This window comes from Podarcis gaigeae (assembly GCF_964106915.1).
Source record: "Podarcis gaigeae genome assembly, chromosome: 4".
Taxonomy (NCBI): Eukaryota; Metazoa; Chordata; class Lepidosauria; order Squamata; family Lacertidae; genus Podarcis; species Podarcis gaigeae.
The window spans coordinates 67569668-67589633 of record NC_139677.1 but is presented as its reverse complement, the minus strand read 5'-3'; the positions used below and the strand labels follow the sequence as shown (position 1 = coordinate 67589633).

Below are 19966 nucleotides of genomic sequence, written 5' to 3'. Positions count from 1 at the left end.
CATTTGCTGAGGTTTGGTCCACTGCAGTTGCTTAGTCATACTTAAGGCAAGAAAAGTACAGTAGTACCTCAGGTTACAAACGCTTCAGGTTACAAACGCTTCAGGTTACAAACGCTTCAGGTCACAAACTCCGCTAACCCAGAAGTAGTTGCTCCGGGTTGTGAACTTTGCCAAAGGATGAGAATGGAAATCGCGAACCAGCAGCACGGCAGCAGCGGGAACCCCCATTAGCGAAAGTGTGCCTCAGGTTAAGAACAGTTTCAGGTTAAGAGCGGACCTCAGGAACGAATTAAGTTTGTAACCCAAGGTACTACTGTAATACCAGCCTGTGTTTTCCATAGGACAAACAATATGTGAAATGTTAATGCTGTAGATGGAAAATAGGTCCTCTTTCTCAGTCTCAGATTAGATAGGCATGTCAGGGGCATACCCAAATCCCCCCAAAAATCTTTTTGTTTGTTGCTTAAAACGTCCCTGCAGACATCATTTGGAAATGGTGGTCATGCTTTACTACTCCTTTTGGCAATAATCCTGTGATTTACTCTCATGGGGATCAAAGAGTCCTCTGTTTAGCCATATATCATCATGCTTGTCAGATTTTTGTTCATTACATTCTTGCCGTGTACATGGGTTTTACACAAAGAGCGAATGAAACCTTCAATCCCCACTCTACTGAAATCTAAAATAGTAGCCTGCTTACTGGGCAAGAAAATCAGCAAGATCTACACATAATGGATGGCACACTTTTCACACTTAAACAGTGCCTTAAATGGCTCAAGACCACAATACCTCAAGAGCTGTCTCTGTCCATATGAACCTACGCAGACCCTGAGATCATCCTCTGATTCCCTCCTTTATGCACCTTCTCCATGAGAGGCCTACAGGATGACAACACAAGAACAGCCCTTTTCTGCAGTGGCTCCCCATTTGTGTACAGTGGTGCCTCGCAAGACGAAATTAATCCATTCCGCGAGTCTCTTTGTCTTGCGGTTTTTTCATCTTGCGAAGCACGGCTATTAGCAGCTTAGCAGCTATTAGCGGCTTAGCGGCTATTAACGGCTTAGCGGCTTTAAGAAAAAGGAAAAAAACTCGCAAGAACTCGCAAGACGTTTCGTCTTGCGAAGCAAGCCCATAGGGAAATTCGTCTAGCGAAGCGACTCAAAAACCGAAAAACCCTTTTGTCTTGCGCGTTTTTCGTTTTGCGAGGCATTCGTCTTGCGGGGCACCACTGTAATGCTCTCTCTCCATGGAGGTTTGGCTGTTGCCTTCATTATACACCTTTAGCAGCATTTATTTCTACAGAAAAAGCAGCAATTATGTAGATTATTTAATAAAGTCACCCACCAGATACCTCTCTCTCTCTCTTCCTTCCTTCCTTTCTCTGTCTGTCTGTTTGAGATTATCTGAATAAGCTTAGGTGTCATGGGATAAGAGGACAGGTTCTCTTCTGGTCATTAACTGGTTAAAAAAAACAGATAGCAGAATGTAGGAATAAATAGCTAGTTCTCACACTGAAGGGATACAAGAAGTAGGTTCCCCAAAGGATCAGTGTTGGTACCAGTGCTTTATAACTTGTTCATACATGGAGTTTCGTGTTAGCAGTGAAGTGATCATGTTTGATGAGGACACCAAATTCTTCAGGGTGGCAAGGACAAAAAGGATCTCTCCAATTGTAAGGCTGTGCAATAGTACAAAAGTAGACAAGGGCTGTTTAACGTTATTAGAACGATATTAGATATATCATTTTGAAATGCCACAGGGCATACTTGTAATTTAAATTGTTTTTCTTACCTTGTTGTTGGGTTTATTTCTGTCAAAACACTGCTGGTTGCTCTGCAACACCCTCTGGTGTCACGTTTTAACAACGCATTACAAACATTAAAAGCAATGCACCATTTGTGCCTCTTTGTTAACCACAACCCTTCCTTAACCCGTACTTAACATTAAAAACATGAGTGTAGACCCTCCCAAGGACCGAATTGGATAATCAAAGGGCCCAGTGTGAGCAAGCAGCATCTTTGTGCGGCTGCAGTGACCCCAGTGCCTGGCAGGGCCTACCAAGGAAGCCTATCCTCAGTTCCACTTTCCTGGTACACCAGAGAGCTTCTGACCCCAAATATTTTTCAAAAATTGATCAATTGGAATTTTAGCGCTTCCCCCATCTAAATTAGCTTAATGAGCAGTTCATAACCTCAGTCTTGCAAAGGCTTCCTAAGAAAAATTCCATAAGTATTTAAAGCTTGCCTCAGTTAGGTGAACATTACTTAACGCTTTGTGTTTAATTGATTTATTACTAAAACAACATACTTGGTTTTGTTAAAGACTCTCAAATATATATGTAAATGGTAGTTTACAGCGCTACAAGCAGTATGTTAAATGGAAATGTGTATAGCAGTAGTCCAGTGGCTGTTTTAGGTAAGTGTCATACTTTTGTAGTGTAGAAGCAGCAGTGGGGAATATAGCATTTAACCCTTTCTTGAATTACTGTTTTTCCACTTTAAGTCATCCCTTCTATGAAATTGAGCTTTTCAAACTCCATTGCTGGGGGGTGGGTGGGGTGATTAGAGTGGGGGAAAGTGCCCCTGATTCTCATCCTTACTTTTTCTCATCTCAGTATTAGCAAGTTCTTGTTAAGTGGATTTATGTAGTGGGTAGTCTGGGCCTGATGTTCTTTGAGAGATACAATAAAAGCCCAGCACGCTTTGTTTGTTCAAATATATACTGTTTATGTCTCACACTGAAAGCTAGAAGTGAAGCATATATTACGCAAAGGATAATGAGGCTTTGGCAATGAAAATCAGTGAGTGGGTGATTTATTTTATTTATTTATATCTTTCTAAGTTTACATAGCACCAACATTACTTTTTGTTGTTGTATCTAAGTAAACTTAAAAAGATATAAATGAACTATGTTTTATCTGAATTTTCTTTCTGGGGTTTTTCTGCATTTCTGTTAATCACTACAAAATTACATCCCATGAAGATTAAGGAACCTGTTTATTTTCTGATTATAATGAGAGGCAGGTGTTGTCTGTCTCTGAGGAGCAAGCATGCAGTTCGTTCTAAAAATAATGGAAGTGTGAGGCAGAGTTAGCAAAACATATTATTAAGCTTCCTGGCAAGGCACTTCTTCATACTTGTAGTCTTTCTCTCCTCATCCCACACCCTGATAGAAACTCAAGTATATGCCAGCTGAACATACACGTCTGAAACAAGTACTTCCTAAAGTAGTTTTGTGTAGTAATTTCAAGTATATATCTCAATTTATTTGAAAAAGGCTGATGCTGTACATAGGGCTTCTGCTGAATTTTTAGTAGGGTTTGAACTGCATGATACTTTGTTCACAAAAGTTAATATTTCTATTCACTGAAATTTGAAATTCATTCAATCATTGTTCCAACTCAGGCTTCATACACAACTTTTCCATAGTTGCAAAAGCCATGAAGAGTCTGCCTTGATGGGATTTAATGAAAAGAGAAACAACACAATGTATCTGTTAACATTTTAATGGATTTATAGTATGGATATTTTTACAGTATATTATCAGTGGATTTATAGTACAAATATTATTGTCTGCCCTCCTCCCCGGTCCCCATGTGCTTTCTCATAAAAACCCAAAGCACTGACATTAAGAACCAAATTATACTTTAGTGATAATAGTCCTGGTGTTGGTAACCTCAGTACTTTTATATTTGTTTGAAGCTAGTCCAAGGGGCTGGGACAACCCATTCAGATGGCCGGGGTAATAATAATAATAATAATAATAATAATAATAATAATAATAATAATAATAATAATAATAATTTATTATTTATACCCCGCCCATCTAGCTGGGTTTCCCCAGCCACTCTCGGCGGCTTCCAACAAAATATTAAAATACAATACTCTGTTAAACATTAAAAGCTTCCCTAAACAGAGCTGCCTTCAGATGTCTTCTAAAAGTCTGGTAGTTGTTTTTCTCTTTGACATCATCATCATCATCATTACAAATTTTACATTTTCTTCATTTAAAATGTGTGTCCTTTCATTATCAGAAAAGTTTTAGAGCAATCCCATACTCAGAAATAAGTTTCATTATGAAGGCATCCCTTGAATAACCTTTCTATGCCTGGCATCAGCTGATTTGGATATGGAAGCGTACCAGCTTTTTGTTCAACCACAAACTGGTTACAAATTAATATTTAACAATATTGTCATGGGATTTTTTTCTCTCTTTGCAACCAACACCTTCTGTTCAGCAATTAAAATAACTGTCTGTATAATTAATGACAATTTTTATCTTTTATAAGGATCCTTCCCGACCATTGGGGTGCAGTCTCTTTGCCCAAGATTCCTGAGGGAAGGATTTTTAAATAACATTCCAGCCCCACATCCTCTGTCAGGGGGAGGATCTTTGCCCCCCAGGATTTCTTCTGGTAGGTATTCCATGTGAACATTCAAGCACTGGATAGGAAGCTTTGGTTCTTGGGACCAAAATGAGGAATACAGTGCATTTATGTTACATGATACATATTTTGCTAAATAGATACTTGCTATTTCACTCTTGTTACAGATCAAACAAATAGCAATGGCATACCCTCCAACATTTTTGTTCCCAAAACTGGGGTGTCAGGATTGTCATGCCAGAGTGCCTTCCAGTCCAGCACTCTGGCGCAACCCTGTTGACGTGTGCTGGAGGGCCCATCTTTTGGTCTGGCACTCTGGCTTGAGGACTCGCACCAGAGCGCCAGACAAAAAAAGGGACATTCTGTGATTCCGAGATGTCCTGCTTAAAATCAGGACAGTTGCGGGGTATGCACTGGAGAAGTTTATGTCACAGTGAGCAAAGTTTATAATTCATCAGAAATGCAGTAGAGCCCAAATAAGTATGACAAAACTATGACAAAACTAAAGATAATGTCAAAACAACAGTGAATCTGAAACGGTAAAAGGGGATAGCAGCTAGATAAACACTTGAATATAATTTAGCATTGTGCAATCACAATGTGTATATAACATACCAATGATTTTCGTATTGTTCAAAATAGCCGTGTGAAATTTCTTTGGAATCTGGTATAGTATTAAAATACTTTGTACAACCTTATACAACCCTCTGGTGTGCAGCCTACAGCAGAGTAAAACAAAATATAGTCAGAGCACTTCAAATCATTACATATTAATTTCTATGCAAGAAAGTATTGCTTTACTTTCTTTACTTTCAACCAGAATAGTATTAAAAGGAAATTTCCATATGCACCTGAGAGGTCATTACTCTTGCACAACATAAATGGATTATTCTTATGCTGTATAAACTGACAATTAAGAATAGATTGAATTAACAAATACTTCCTGGAAAAAATATTCCGTAACTACCATAAGGGAGCAATTATTCATTCTGAAATTCAAGTACAATTTGCAATATTCTAGTATAATTTTTTTTCAGCCTGGATAAGGTTTTCTTCATCAAATCTGTTTATCCTCACTTTAAAATACCCGAATATGTATTTTTTAAAAAACCAAAACATCATTAATTCATTCCCCTTGGTCATATTTGCATAATAAAAATGCAGAATACAGCATTGTATATTTTAATAATAAATGTACATGACGGGGGGCATCCAGATGATGTGCTTATTTTAGTTCCTTCCTTTGTAACTGTAGTAAAGACCATTTTAAAGTAAAGACAGCCATGCTGAGTCTACAAAAGTAATCCATGCACAACCATTGGTCTGCATACCTGGGTTGCTCATCAAATCTGTGCCCAGGTGTGCAGATGGGTACTGCAAGGGAAAAGAAACATTGTCACCTGATGCCTCTTGCTGCATGAGGTGGTTGAGAACCACAGCACACTCCCTGTCAAAAGGTGGCGGGCACTGTCAGTTCTGATACTGCTGACAACTTTTTTGCACTGTTTTGTCAGGGGTCAGCAGACTTTTTCAGGGGGCCAGTCCACTGTCCCTCAGACCTTGTGGTGGGCCAGACTATATTGGGGGGGATGAATGAATTCCTATGCCCCACAAATAACCCAGAGATGCATTTTAAATAAAAGGACACATTCTACTCATGTAAAAACACACTGATTCCCAGACCGTCCACAGGCCAGATTTAGAATGTGATTGGGCCGGATCCGGCCCCCAGATCCTACCCATGGTTTAAAGCACTCCAGAGCCTGCAACAAAAATTAACAATGACACAGTTACCGTACACATGTGCTCAGGTGTGGTCACACTAGCAGAAAGTAACCCTGACATTTACTCTTTCCTGCTTTATGTTTTCTGGGGCTACTAGAATGAATAACTGAATCCAGGTTTAGCCAGATTTAATTTGGGGTTGAAAGAATGTTATTCTGCAATATCACTGGTCAAAGATTTCCCTTTTATTTTCTTTCAGTAGCATGGAAACAACTGAAACATGGGGTACATGTCTCAGTATCTAATAAAGAACTGGGGCACATATTATCCTTGTAATGGAGATGCCATGAAGAGCTTACTCATGGTGTCTGATCTCCTTCCCACTTTAACTTTTCAAGCATGTGGGTTGCATCCATTAGGGTCTCTCTGTGGCCCTGAACCACAGTCTCAGAGGTCAGGAATTGACTTTTGGCATAATATCTGTTTCAGACAATGTGCATCCTGGGCATGTGTTGAAATATGTTCCGATGTAGCACTTTTAAGGTCAATAATCTTGTTTTAATTATATCTTGGTAAAAGAAACTTTCATATTTTCCTGTTTTTAGTAAGTATTTTTTTGGGGGGGGACACTCTGCTTGTGCAGAATTGACTTCATAGCTGTATTAGTTGGGAGCATTTATTTGGAGTGAAACAAAGCAATAAAGGCATATACATACTGCATATTTTTATTATGTGTCCATTTTGAAAATGTGCCTTAATAATCACTTTTACAGAGAGGTAATATCTTATATTGCAGAAATAAAATAAAATAAAATAAAATAATACCAAAGGAAGGGCTGCTAAATAACCTCCTTAACAGCATTCAAGTAGAGAATGGCAGAAGAGAAGGAAAGAGGGTAGAATGGATTTTGTGATACACAGTAAAGAGGTATGGCTAATGGCTGCACTTAAAACACAACCAAGGGAGAAAAGATCATGGTTTATGTTGTGAAATTTGTGGGCTTGTGACATCTTGAAGTGGATTAAGAGTTTGGTCTGTTTCCTGCCCAGGGTAATTCATCAGAGTAAGTCCCATAGACAACAGATGTAAAGAGCAGAAAGCTAGAGACTGTGTTTTCCATAGTAAGCATACAGATAGAACAGAGAAACATTCAATCAGAAACATTCAGTAATGGTGAAAGCTCTGCAGCTGTTATAGTTGTACACAAGAATAATTTTCCTGTTTCTCTAAATTTTTGGTCAGTTACATATCAAAATCCTTGTTTGCTATAAATGTTCAACACTCATACTTGAGTAATGTATATAATTCAGCAAACATCAGTGTAAAGTATGGAACAGATCAGTCAAATGCCTGTTTCTGCTTAAAATGACTCTGAAAATATAGACTAGACAATTTTTTTTATTTCTGAGCATGAAGGTAACATAAATGTATTCACATAGCTGTGCAAAGCCTAAAGAGAATATCTACTTTCTTTCGAATGCCTACTGTGTTTCCAAACAAATAACGAGCTGTTCATACATTACAACAAGCCAGGCTCTAGCTTCTTTCATCTTTGGTGGGAAAAAAACTTTTTGGTGAAAAAGCAGAAAAACTGGGGGAAGAGTGGAGCGAGACTTGCAGTAAACCAGTTTGTTCTCTTTTTTAAAAAGAATATTTATTGAAGTTTTCAAAAAATTATATAACATAAAAACATCCAAAAAAGAAAAAAAAGAAAACAGAAATAACAATAAAATAAACATACATACAAAACAAATAACAGGTATAATTTCAATCCCTTATGGTCATATAACTTGCTTTCCCGACCTCCTCATACCTCCCCTCTCTGTATTCCAATCTCTAATCAAGCCAATTCAGTAAATCCTTCCCCTAATTTCTGATTTAATTTTTAATCTTTCTTTTCTTAATTACATTACAGCTAGAAACCCCTTAATTTCTAAGTCAACATCGTTCTAACATTCAATAATCTTGCAATGTTTCTTAAGATAGTCCTTAAATTTCTTCCAATCTTCTTCCGCCGTCTCTTTTCCCTGGTCACGGATTCTGCTGGTCATTTCTGCCAGTCCCATATAGTCTATAACCTTCATCTGCCATTCTTCCACGGTGGGTAGTTCTTGTGTCTTCCAATACTTTGCGATAAGTATTCTTGCTGCTGTTGTGGCATACATAAAAAATGTTCTGTCCTTCTTTAACACCGATTGGTCTAACATACCCAGGAGAAAGGCCTCTGGTTTCTTCAGAAAGGTATATTTAAGTACCTTTTTTATTTCATTATAAATCATTTCCCAGAAGACCTTAATCCTTGGACACGTCCACCGAAGGTGAAAGAATGTACCTTCATTCTCTTTACATTTCCAACATTTATTATCAGGCAAGTGGTAAATTTTTGCAAGCTTGACTGGGGTCATGTACCACCTGTAAATCATTTTCATAATATTTTCTTTTAGGGCATTACATGCCGTAAATTTAATACCGGTGGTCCACAACCGTTCCCAGTCCTCAAACATAATGTTATGACCTACGTCTTGCGCCCACTTGATCATAGCTGATTTAACTGTTTCATCCTGTGTATTCCATTCCAACAGCAGATTATACATTTTCGACCAGTTTGTTCTTAACTAGGGCTTAACATGATGTGCAAATCAAGCCACTGGGTGACTTTCAGTGACCAGTTCAGTGTGAGGGAAATTTACCCATTTCTTCAATGTACTAAGATGCTGCGGTACAGATAACCATTGTGTAATGGTTCTAGGGGTTGCTCGTGCGTAAGTTGTCACCACACCTGGCTGGGTTACCTGGATGAACCCTTTCTGTCCGGACAGCCACCCATCCGTGGCTGTCTCAATCACTGGCAGAATCCGTCAGTGGGCGTTTCTTGAACTTCTTCCAGCAAAGAAGCTCTTTGACGCCTAGTCTCCTCCTACTCTCCCTGCGCGGAAGTCTTCTGCGCAGGGAGGGTGTGGGCAGCGGAGGACCCGTGCTCTACCTGCTGGTCTCCGGCAAGGAGTCCTGGAGCCCCCTCACCGATTCCCCCATCTGCCCCCCTTCTCCACTGGTGCTACGCTGATTTCCTTCCCCAGCAGATGGGCTGCCTCTCTCCCTACTGGGACCCTCTCCGGCATCCCTCCGGAGCCTTCCCTCCGCCTCTGGCTCCGATGGCAGTTCCCTGACACATTGTTGCTATTGTATTGTTTTGTTGTTGCTCTAGCCTAGTTACTTGTTTATTTATAATTACCCCAGTCAGTTGCTACTCCCCTCTCCCCTCTTTTTTTCCTTTCCCCCTTTTTTCTTCTTCTTCCTAATTGTTTAAACAAACTCATAAACCAAGAACTTCTACATTGACCACTAATAATGAAACATATGTTGTAGATATCTTTCCACATTTATTATGCTATTTTTGTAATATACAATGACATGAGAAAACTTGGTGTACTTGTTTGTATAACATTATTCTTGCTCATAACTCCCCCTCAAAAATACCCAATTAAGAAACAATTCAAACCTCTGCCACCAGCTGGTATGGCTTTAGGAGGCTGTGGGGCCACTGCCCCATGTGCAGCCCTGCTGTGCACAGTGACTGGGAAAGAAAATGACAGGATGAGTGCCATGCTCAGGTCTGGATCAGGCCCAATGTGATGGCAATAGGACCAGCTTTGGATCCAACAGATCCTAGACAGACTGCATCCCTGCTCCTTCTCACCTCTGGAACACTCAGTTTGGGGCCCTTCCACTGCCTGTCACTGGTAGCCATCTTGTTGACAGCACTTTTGCCCATCTGCACATTTGGCAGGCAGAAGCGGGAGCTCCATACCAGAGGGAATGCAGCTTCTCTCACTCTTGTCAGCGGTGCCTAGCAGGAAGCTGGCAGAGCTGGGCAAAAGGACACCTATGCTCAGTCCAATCCCCGCAGCCCAGCACAAGAGGGAGGGAGGGTGGGTGGCTGTGTTAATTATTTATTATGAATGAATTTCTATACTGCATCATCAGACTTCAGGAGGAGTTACAGTTAAAGCTGTAGAATAGCACACTGCAAAATTAAAAATATTTCCTTCTATTCCTCTGGAGTGAAGGTGCTGTTTCTACCTAGCAGTTGGTTCGTTGTGATTTGTAAGTTCAATTGCTTATATCACATTGAATGTTTTATTATTTCTCACCTTGAGACGGCAGCATAGACAAAAAATAAATATCCTCCATACACTGCTGGAGTATGGTTCTTCATTTATGGAAAGAAAGGTTCATTTTTGTTGCACAGTTAGTTTTATTTATTTATTTAAAGAGGCTCATAGTGATAAGGATAGTGTTCTCAAAGGTTTCAAGATACAGTCGTACCTTGGTTGCCAAATGCCTTGGAATGTTTTAGCATCCGAAAGATCAAAAACCAGAAGTAAGTGTTCCAGTTTTCGAATGCTTTTTGGAAGCCGAACGTCCGGCGCGGCTTCTGTGGCTTCCGATTGGCTGCAGGATGCTCCTACAGCCAATCGGAAGCAGTGTCTTGGTTTTCAAATAGTTCCAGAAGTCAAACCGACTCCCGGAATGCATTCTGTTCAAGAACTGAGGTACGACTGTATATATGTATTATTTCTAATAAAACATTTGCCTATCTTTTTTAGGTTTCTTTGCCTGTGAAAGTTAAAACCCTTTTTTGTGCACAACTGAAATTCTCTACACTTGTCTATGCACATTTATTACTTTGCTAAAATGTGTCTTGTTAGTTGTATGTGCATATTGTCCCTGTGATTCCTGGACTGCAAAATCTGAAAAAAGTGAAAGTACCTGTATTTTCATTCCTAAAAAGACTACTTTAGCCATGAAACTTTGTAGCTTGGATGAATGACTTTGCCACTTAATATCACCAACTAGGAATTACTAATACATGAACCCGCCCAACAATGTGGAGAACATGTGGAATGTTAGAGGGTATGTTAGAGCATGCTGCTGATAATGCCAAGGCTGCAGGTTTGATCCCAGTAAGGGGGTATTCCTGCATTGGAGGGGGGTTGGACTAGATGATACTCAGGGTCCCTTCCAACTCTATGATTCTATGATAAATCAAGAATTTAAAATCTACACTGACAGATTTTTAAAATGAACTGTAAACATCGGTAACACAAAACAGCTACCAAAAATGCATAAAGAGATCAAAATGTAAACATATCAAGAGTAGTTTTAAACGCAATAAAGGAGGAGGCATGAGAGCCATATTATATAATTAGGAGGCCACCACTGAAAAAGCCATCAGCCTAAGACAAATGCATAAATAGTTTGCATATATGAGGGCAGGAAAGCCATCCCATAGATCACCTGGCTTGAACAAGGTGAAGCATAACTTCAGCTTCTCAGCTTGAGTACGGGGTAGCTATCTATATTCGGGTATTTTAAGACACAGACCATCCGGTTAAAAAAAAAAGAGTTCTCACTCTTTCTTTAAACTGAACCATTTTATAGCCCCAGTTTCTGTTTTTCTGCTGTATGTATGTATGCATTTGTGTATTTCTGGGGGTGGGTATATAATGTGCATTTACTATGCCTATTTCTTTTGCATATTTTTCAGCATTTCCTTATAAACAAAATCTGTAGACATTAGTGTGCACTGAATGTATTATTATTTGGGGGAGATTAATCTGATACTTTAAAAAATTCATTAGCATGGACTTTGCTTCAGTATTTAAAACGACAGGAAAAGTGTTCTGAATATCTTGCCACCATTCTCGATCATCATTCTACCATTCAATTAAATTACACACTGTCAAAATCCTTTGGTGTGATAAAAAATAGAAATTAAATTAAATATATATATATTATATGAGTTGAAAATAAAATAGCTCTTATATTTTAAAAAAATTACATGATTCTGAATGGCACTTGATAGTTCTATCATTCTTGCTTTTAAAATAATTAAGGGTACAATCCACTAGAGTTAAGCAACTTCAAGTGTCTCTGACGCCCACTTCCTCCGATTCAAATCAATTTGATTTCCAAGCGTTGACTTTGGCTGGATTGTGTTTGTACAGCACAATCCTATGCAACTTTATTCAGAAGTACATTTGAGGGGCTTACTCCTTAGTACTTCATTCAGGATTACAGCTGCGCAGCCCAGGACCTCCATATATAGTGCCCAGGCTTGCACCCCGGCAGGTTACTTTAGTGCTGCTAATGCAGCAGTTTGACTTCACCTCCAGAGGAGTACCCCATTGTCTCTCAAGACAAATGGATGTCAACAACAGCCTAAAAGTATAAAATAAAAACCTGGTTTATTTTATAAACAGATGGTTTATATTGCATATATTAAAGGGCAAGTATCTGCACATGGCGCTCTTATCTAGTTGTTCACTTTCTCTGAATCCCACAATAGAAATCACATAAGCCCAGGTGATAAGAGGGCCAATAGGTTGTATTGTTAGCAGTTGCACTGACCAATTTATGAGAAGCAGTATTTTCATCCTTTGCTCTTTTAAGAAAATGAATAATTTAGATAGGCACATTACATTTTTGGATACTGGATGTGCCACCACAGGGTGTGCTATTCTATAAGGCCCTCAGGGGTAATTATTCAGGCAGTTTTATTACAGTCATCCTGCCCATTGTTAAAAATGTTCGTTTGCACTGGCATTCATTCCGTAGATTGCAGCTGTATCCCTGCTTTTTCAGGGTCCTCAAATGCCCAAAGAAAGTGTTAGTTCAATTCAAACTGCCCACTGATTGCATGCTGATCGACAGAGGAGACTGTGGGTACAAACCTATCCCCTCCTCCAATGTGTGATGGAGGTTTATATTTACCTCAGGGGCTAAATATTCTGCTCTGATCCTGATTTTCCCCCTCCCTCTTTAAGTCTATACATGGTCTTTGTGTAAACAGGGAATTTATCTCCCTTTATTCTAATCATAATGGAGTACAGATATATCTTTCTCCAGGTTAGAGTGAAGGTCAATGAACAGGAGCAGGTTTACACCACTTCAACCCTTTGCCTGATGGTAGCCTGTTTACTTTCTTGTCTCATTTGTTCTAAAATATCATAATGGTTCACAATAATAATATGTTTATAGACAGCTGATCTTCCATGTAAGTCAACAGCTCCCATTGAGTTCAGTTGGGCAATCTGTTGTTATCTATGGGAGCAATGCCTGCCACCCAGCCTTTCTAGATAACAGCCTTTGTTCTGTAACTATGGAATGTAAACAGAATGTTTCCCTATGAACCCTTTAGGGAGCTCTGTAATATATTTGGCTCTCTGTGTGCTTTGCATGCTGTAAAGGCAGCCATTTTGCTGGCATAATACGATATCTTGTATTTCTAAATTAAAAGACAGTAGAATGTTCACTTGAAGATGTTCTCACAACTATTTCACTGACAAAACCCAATGTTACTGAAACAGATATGCCTCATCACCAAGGGTAGAAAATGGTGGGGGGTACGTGGGAAAATGCCCTTTTGCTGTGCCACAAGGCTGCTGCAGGATACAGCAATGCCTGTGCCAGCCCAGCTCTGCCCTCTCTCTCACACACACCCCAAAAATGCCTGTTTTGGGGCCTGTCTGCTGGCTACTGCTATTTGGGCTGGCACATAAGGCACTCACTAGAAGAGCTGCCTTGCCAACAGTGGAGCTCCCCTGGTGGCAGAGGACAAGCTGAGTGGAGGGATACTTCTGCCCTATCCAGCACTGCAGATAGGTAGTTTGAACTGGTCTGTCCTTTCATATTCACAATGTCTTAAATTATTTTTGTCCATTTCATTGCATGAATGTCCACTAGTTCCAACTGGGTGCCCATTTGTTCATCCATGAATTTTTGTTCAAAGAAAGTTTAACAGACAGAAATTGCTGAAAGTATTATAAAGCCATTTTGTTAGTCTTCAGGATTGTTGCATCATGACTATTGTGTGCAGTTCTGATTATGCTATCTATTTGATTATGCTATGTTGGCAGGAGAAAGAATGAAAAATAATAACAGGCAAGATGTAGACAAGGTTCTTCTCAAGTACCTGTGTTTCTTTATTCCTTCTATCATTTTATCTGGTATTTGTTACAAATGGAACCAATACAGGCATTTGCACAAAATGTGTTTGTTGTTTTATTATATTCCTTCCTGTCTTGCATGCAAGATGATTCATTACAGTATTTCTGCATATATTATTCACGTCTTTGTATTATTAGCATTATCTAAATAACATCTGATGGAAAACCCTGATTAGCATGCAAATTGCGTTATTTCTTCTAGGTAGTTTTAGAGTGATGGCTTACTCCTGAACACAAACAGTAAAAGGCTTGTCAAGTAAATACAGAAAGTAAATTAGTACTAGAATGACTTGGATGTTCTTGTCACAAACATCAAATGTTAATTATATATTCTAGTCTAAGGGAAAAGGGTCGTATACATAGCTTAGTAACACCCCCTCTCCTCAGCACTGTTTTGAGTGCACAGGGTTGTATCCACCAAGAATAGCATGGGCTATAAATAATAGATTCTGATTTCAGCCATTTAAATACAAAACCAGAAATATTATAATGCCTTTGGTAAATCCAGCAACATGACCAAGAAACTACTCAGAAATAATAGAACAATGAGATACATTTTTGCTACAGAGGAGGACTGGGAAATGAGCAACATATTTCACTAATGCAAATAATCTTTTTCTAACAGCTGGAACTATAACAAACCCTTAATATACCTATAATCCTAACACATTCCTTTGCTGTCTTTGCAGGCAGACCAGTAATGATTGTGGTTGAATACATGGAGAATGGATCCCTTGACTCCTTTCTACGGGTGAGGTGTTATTTCCACAAGAAATATGAATAAAAACCATTCTAAGTAAAGATTTTGAATCATTTATCACAAATTAATTTTTGCATAATGTTATTCATGGATTTTTAGTTGGAGAAGTATTTTCCCCAGGGTGCATTTCTTAGGTACAGTGATACATTAGAGCATAGCCAGAAAAGGAGAAGATTTAGACTTAAGAATATAATTGATTTCTTCTACAAGTTCAGTCCCCATATTTAGCAAAATGTATTTCAAATGGTGTTATTATGAACAAAAAGATAAATTGAAATGCAAATGCCTTGCCATATGGCAGCTGTTCATTTTGCTCAGTCATTTAAAAATATTTCTTCGTTGGGTTTTGTTTTTTGCTTACGGAAGTATAGCACAGGTTTAGTAGCTGATTTATAATTATTTATGGCTAATTGCATTTAACAAATTGAATTAGGAACTACTGAAGTGGCTTGACTATAACGGTATTCCACAGTTGCTGGATCTAAATAAATGTCAAAAGCGTGGATAGGGAATGGCACAGAGCAGCCCCAAGACATTTTGCTGTCTGAGGCGAAGGACAAGTTGGTGCTGCTCTCCCACTTCACATGCAGAAGCTGCCTGAACTGGCAGCTGAATCTTACTTCAACACTGGCAACAGGATGATGTCTTTCCCCACAGTTCAGGTAGCAGGTTAGTTTAAGAAGACCAGGACATACCTTGGGACATATAAAGATCCAACAGAGGGTAACTGCTGTGGGGCTCAGGAGAAACATTATAAGGCTAGATGACACTGAGTGCTCACTGCAGGTACTTCTGGATTCTTTGCTGTTGCTTGAGACTCAAGTGGCTTCAGTGGCACAGAGTGCCTTCCATCAGCTTCAGCTGGTGCCCCAGCTGGACAGGTACAGCCTAACTACTGTTGTCTATACTCTGGTAACCTCTAGGTTACATTACTGTAACATGTTATAAGCAGGGCTGCCTGTGAAGACGATCCTGAAATTTGTGCTGATGCAGCATTCAGCAGCCATATTGCTCACCAGGGTAAGACGGTTCTGCCCTGGTCCTGTCACTGATCCTGGTCTGACTGCACTGGTAGCCAAATAGTTTCTAAGTCCAATTCAAAGTGCTGCTTTTGACCTATAAAGCCTTTAAAATGGCTCAGGATGGCAATACCTCAAGTACTACCTCTCTCCATATTAACCCACACAGAGCCTGAGCTCATCATCTGAGACCCTTCTGCACATGCCTCCTCCACAAGAGGTCCAGAAGGTGGCAACACAAAAATAGGCATTTCTGCAGTGGCTCCCCCTTTGTGAATGCTCTCCCCAGGGAGGTTCAGCTGGAACCTTCATTATACACCTTTAAATGCCAGGAGAAAACATTACTTTTCAACCTGGCCTTTGGCTGACTAACATCTGATACTCTTTTTTAAAAAGTGTTGTGGGAAGGGGGATTATTGGTTTGGTTTTGCTCTTATCTTTCTTAGGTATTTTGTGTTTTTTATATTGTATTTTTATAAAGTACTCATCATTACGCATTTGCAAATATCCACAAGATAACATTAGCCTTGCTGTATAATCAGTAAGGTAAAGATAAAGGGACCCCTGACCATTAGGTCCAGTCGTGACCGACTCTGGGGTTGCAGTGCTCATCTTGTTCATTGGCCGAGGGAGCCAACGTATGGCTTCCGGGTCACATGGCCAGCAGGACTAAGCCACTTCTGGTGAACCAGAGCAGCACATGGAAACGCCGTTTACCTTCCTGCCAGAGTGGTACCTATTTATCTACTTGCACTTTGATGTGCTTTTGAACTGCTAGGTGGGCAGGAGCTGGGACTTAGCAACAGGAGCTCACCCCGTCGCAGGGATTCGAACCCCTGACCTTCTGATCGGCAAGTCCTAGGCTCTGTGGTTTAACCCACAGTGCCACCCGCGGCCCTATATAATCGGTAGAACTTAACTAATTTTTGAAGAAGAAAAACATAATGAAGACATGTACAATAATTCATAATGTGCATTTAATACAGATCAGTTGGCATGAAATACCATTTGAAAATATTGGTGGGGAAAAATGAGTAAGCAGCAAAGCAAGGTGACTATAGTGAAGCAGAAAGGGCACAGAGGCAGCTTGACAAGAAAGAAAGAAAGAAAGAAAGAAAGAAAGAAAGAAAGAAAGAAAGAAAGAAAGATGGATGAGTGCCTAAAATCATTTATGAAGCCTCACTGTGAAGCACTGAAGAAGAACTGGGGCCTATGAGACAAAACCAGAGTTATATAACAAAAAGAGGAAAAGACAAAATAATTCCTAGTGTTTAATATATTGGATAATGTAGGTGGTTGGAAGGGCAGAGAGATAATGGCAAAATATGAGGCTGGATCGGAATTAATAGTACTGTTCATTTTGTAAACAGACTCGTAGATAAACTTTTTGCAAATCATGTTGCTACTTTATCTTTACTAATACCAAATGTTTCTACCTTCTGTTCATCCCTTTTTTACGACAGAAGGTTGAAGAGTTTGTATTTCATTTCACTCTAAATAGGTATATTCAGCACATAGCAAGATTTCTTTACTACATTGCCTTCCTTATGTCTGCTTCTAAAATATGACATTTCTGTTTGTATTAGGAAAAGGGTAGAGTCATGAGAGAGCAGTGGTACAATAATAAGCATTAACCTCTCATTCACATTAATTGTTTCCCTTAGTTATATGCTTTCCTTTTCTCAGTTGTGGTTTATCAGTTCAATGTCTATTGAGGTTACATGCATTCTGAAAGGAATGTAGATATTTAATCTCAGTAACATTAATATTCAGTAGATCAAAAGACTGAAAGCTCTAGATTGTAAAAGAAATCTGTTTAATTCTTTTAAAAATGTGATTTCCTTCTAGTTGCTTCAAGAGAAAACTTTGAAATACCTTTGTGAGAGTACAAAAAGTACTGTATAAGTGTGTCTCTAAACCATCATAAAAGGTTAAATTTACAAGGGTTTTTTATCTAGTGATCTCAAAGGACTTCACAAAGCCCATATTTCGTCATATGTAATAATGCCTTTTTTGTAGCTTTGAGCACTTTTATAGAAATATATATAAAAGCTAGAGCTAAAAGATAAAAATCCAGAATGTGAAGAATACTCTTCAACATTCCAAGCTTCTATGCCATAATCTCTACAAATAAATCATTATTGTTCACCAGAATATTATGAGCATGACAGCATTAGCTGATTTTTGGAGGGGAATATATAATGGCATTAGATGTGGCAATTGTTCCACATATTCCCATGTAAATCCAAATTATATCAGATCTGATTTATGTTTTTTCAGCAGCTCATATTTGGGGCTTTAAAGTTCCAGAGATGCTCACATCCTTGTTATATTTAGAAGTAAAGCAATAATGCTACAATACGTTGATCCTAAGATTTGTTGTACCATGTGCAAGAGCCTGGGCAGCGGAAGTATCGGGAGAAAATACTGGGTTGGATGGGAGAGAGATGAAGAGACAAAGTACATTCAGAAGGGAAGTTGTGCCTCTCATATTGACCCATAAGTCTAGAGCGAAGTTTATTTAACTTTATTAACTCCCTGCTACTGAGCATGTTGACTTATAAGTAACAATGATTACAATAACATTTAAATCCAAGTAAATTTAGGACTGTGGACTCACATTTTATATATATATATATATATATATATATATATATATATATATTTGCTTTCGTAGATTTTCACGGGTACAGGAATGCAGGAATGCATGGCCCTCCTTCCTTATATCAAGGGCACTACAGATAAAATTAGCAAAATCCTCCATAAACACAATATCAAAACAGCCTTTTGCACCAACCAAAAAATAGCCAATATCCTCAGAAACCCCAAGGATAAAATCCAGTTGGAAAACCAAGGGATCTATGAAATACCCTGCAAAGTCTGCCCAGCCACGTACATTGGACAAACAAACAGACGAATAAATGCACGTATCGCAGAACACAAGAATGCCGTCAAAAAAGAAGAAAAAACTTCCTCTCTTTTCCAACACATGAAAGAAACAGGACACGAAATTAATTTTGCAGATTCCAAATTGCTCTTTAACACGGAACATCACCACAAGAGAATAATCATGGAAGCCATCGAGATAGAGAAACACCCTCACAACATGAACAAGCGTGACGACACATCCCGCTTGCCAGACATCTGGAAATTAGCCCTCCCCACAAAAACTGACACCAGATCCAGAGGCACACAGAACGCCAACACCAATCAACCACACCAGACCCAAACCCAGACCCTCTCCACAGATGAATTACTGACACCATCCAGTAGCCAATCCATGGTGGCACCTCCGGATGCTGCACCCCCCTGCAATCCCTACACAGATCTGGCTGACACAAGCCACAAAACCACAGCTCGCCCCTATACACGAAGCCAAGCCAAAGCACAACTAAGTGCAATACAGCCATCTTCTCAGGAAAACTCTTCACAAAGTTCAAGAGGTCAAGACACAAAGACTTTAGCAACTAATCCACACCTAATGACCCACCTAAGTGGTACTCAGGATATCACTCAAGAAATCACTCAAGGTATCTCTCAAGTAATTAAGGAACAAAAGAAGAAAAGGCACACTAGCCTGGGAACTTCCTCTCTGCCCAGAACATTGGAGGCTAGACACCACACCCCCTCTACAGTATTTATAGGAACTCAAACATTGAGATCCCGCTCTGTTCCAGTAACAAGAAGCCGAAAGCACCAGCCTGAAGATGACGAGTGAGACCTCGTCGAAACATCGCCTAGACACCCCAACTTTTACACGGGAAGACACCCGAGGACACCAAAACCTGCATATATATATATATATATATATATATATATATATATATATATTCCTCTATCTGATTTCACACAACCTCCTCCCCACTGCAACCCCATAAATCACAATGTTCAGTAGGTCATCGTAGCCATCTTGAATAAATTTCAGCTGCATAGGGGGAAGCAGAAGCATGAGGGGAAAACAGCGGTCCACTGCACGGCCTACCTTCTGCTCACACAACGTTGAACACAACACCATTATTAAGACATGTTTATTTCTCAGTCCTTTGGCATTGGAAACCTTTGGAGACC

At 39.4% G+C, this 19966-nt stretch overlaps 1 protein-coding gene across 5 annotated transcripts in view; it reads left to right on the top strand.

Moving 5' to 3' along the window:
• The window catches only part of EPHA6 (EPH receptor A6), a 353748-nt gene that overhangs the window by 285756 nt on the left and 48026 nt on the right, over positions 1 to 19966 (top strand). For 3 of the 5 annotated variants that reach the window (XM_083736224.1, XM_083736225.1, XM_083736228.1), the window contains 2 exons: positions 4289 to 4414; positions 14809 to 14870. In XM_083736224.1, coding sequence (XP_083592350.1) covers positions 4289 to 4414; positions 14809 to 14870 — 188 coding nt within the window. The remainder of the gene's footprint in view (positions 1 to 4288; positions 4415 to 14808; positions 14871 to 19966) is intronic. The other 2 variants (XM_083736226.1, XM_083736227.1) reach the window with 1 other exon arrangement.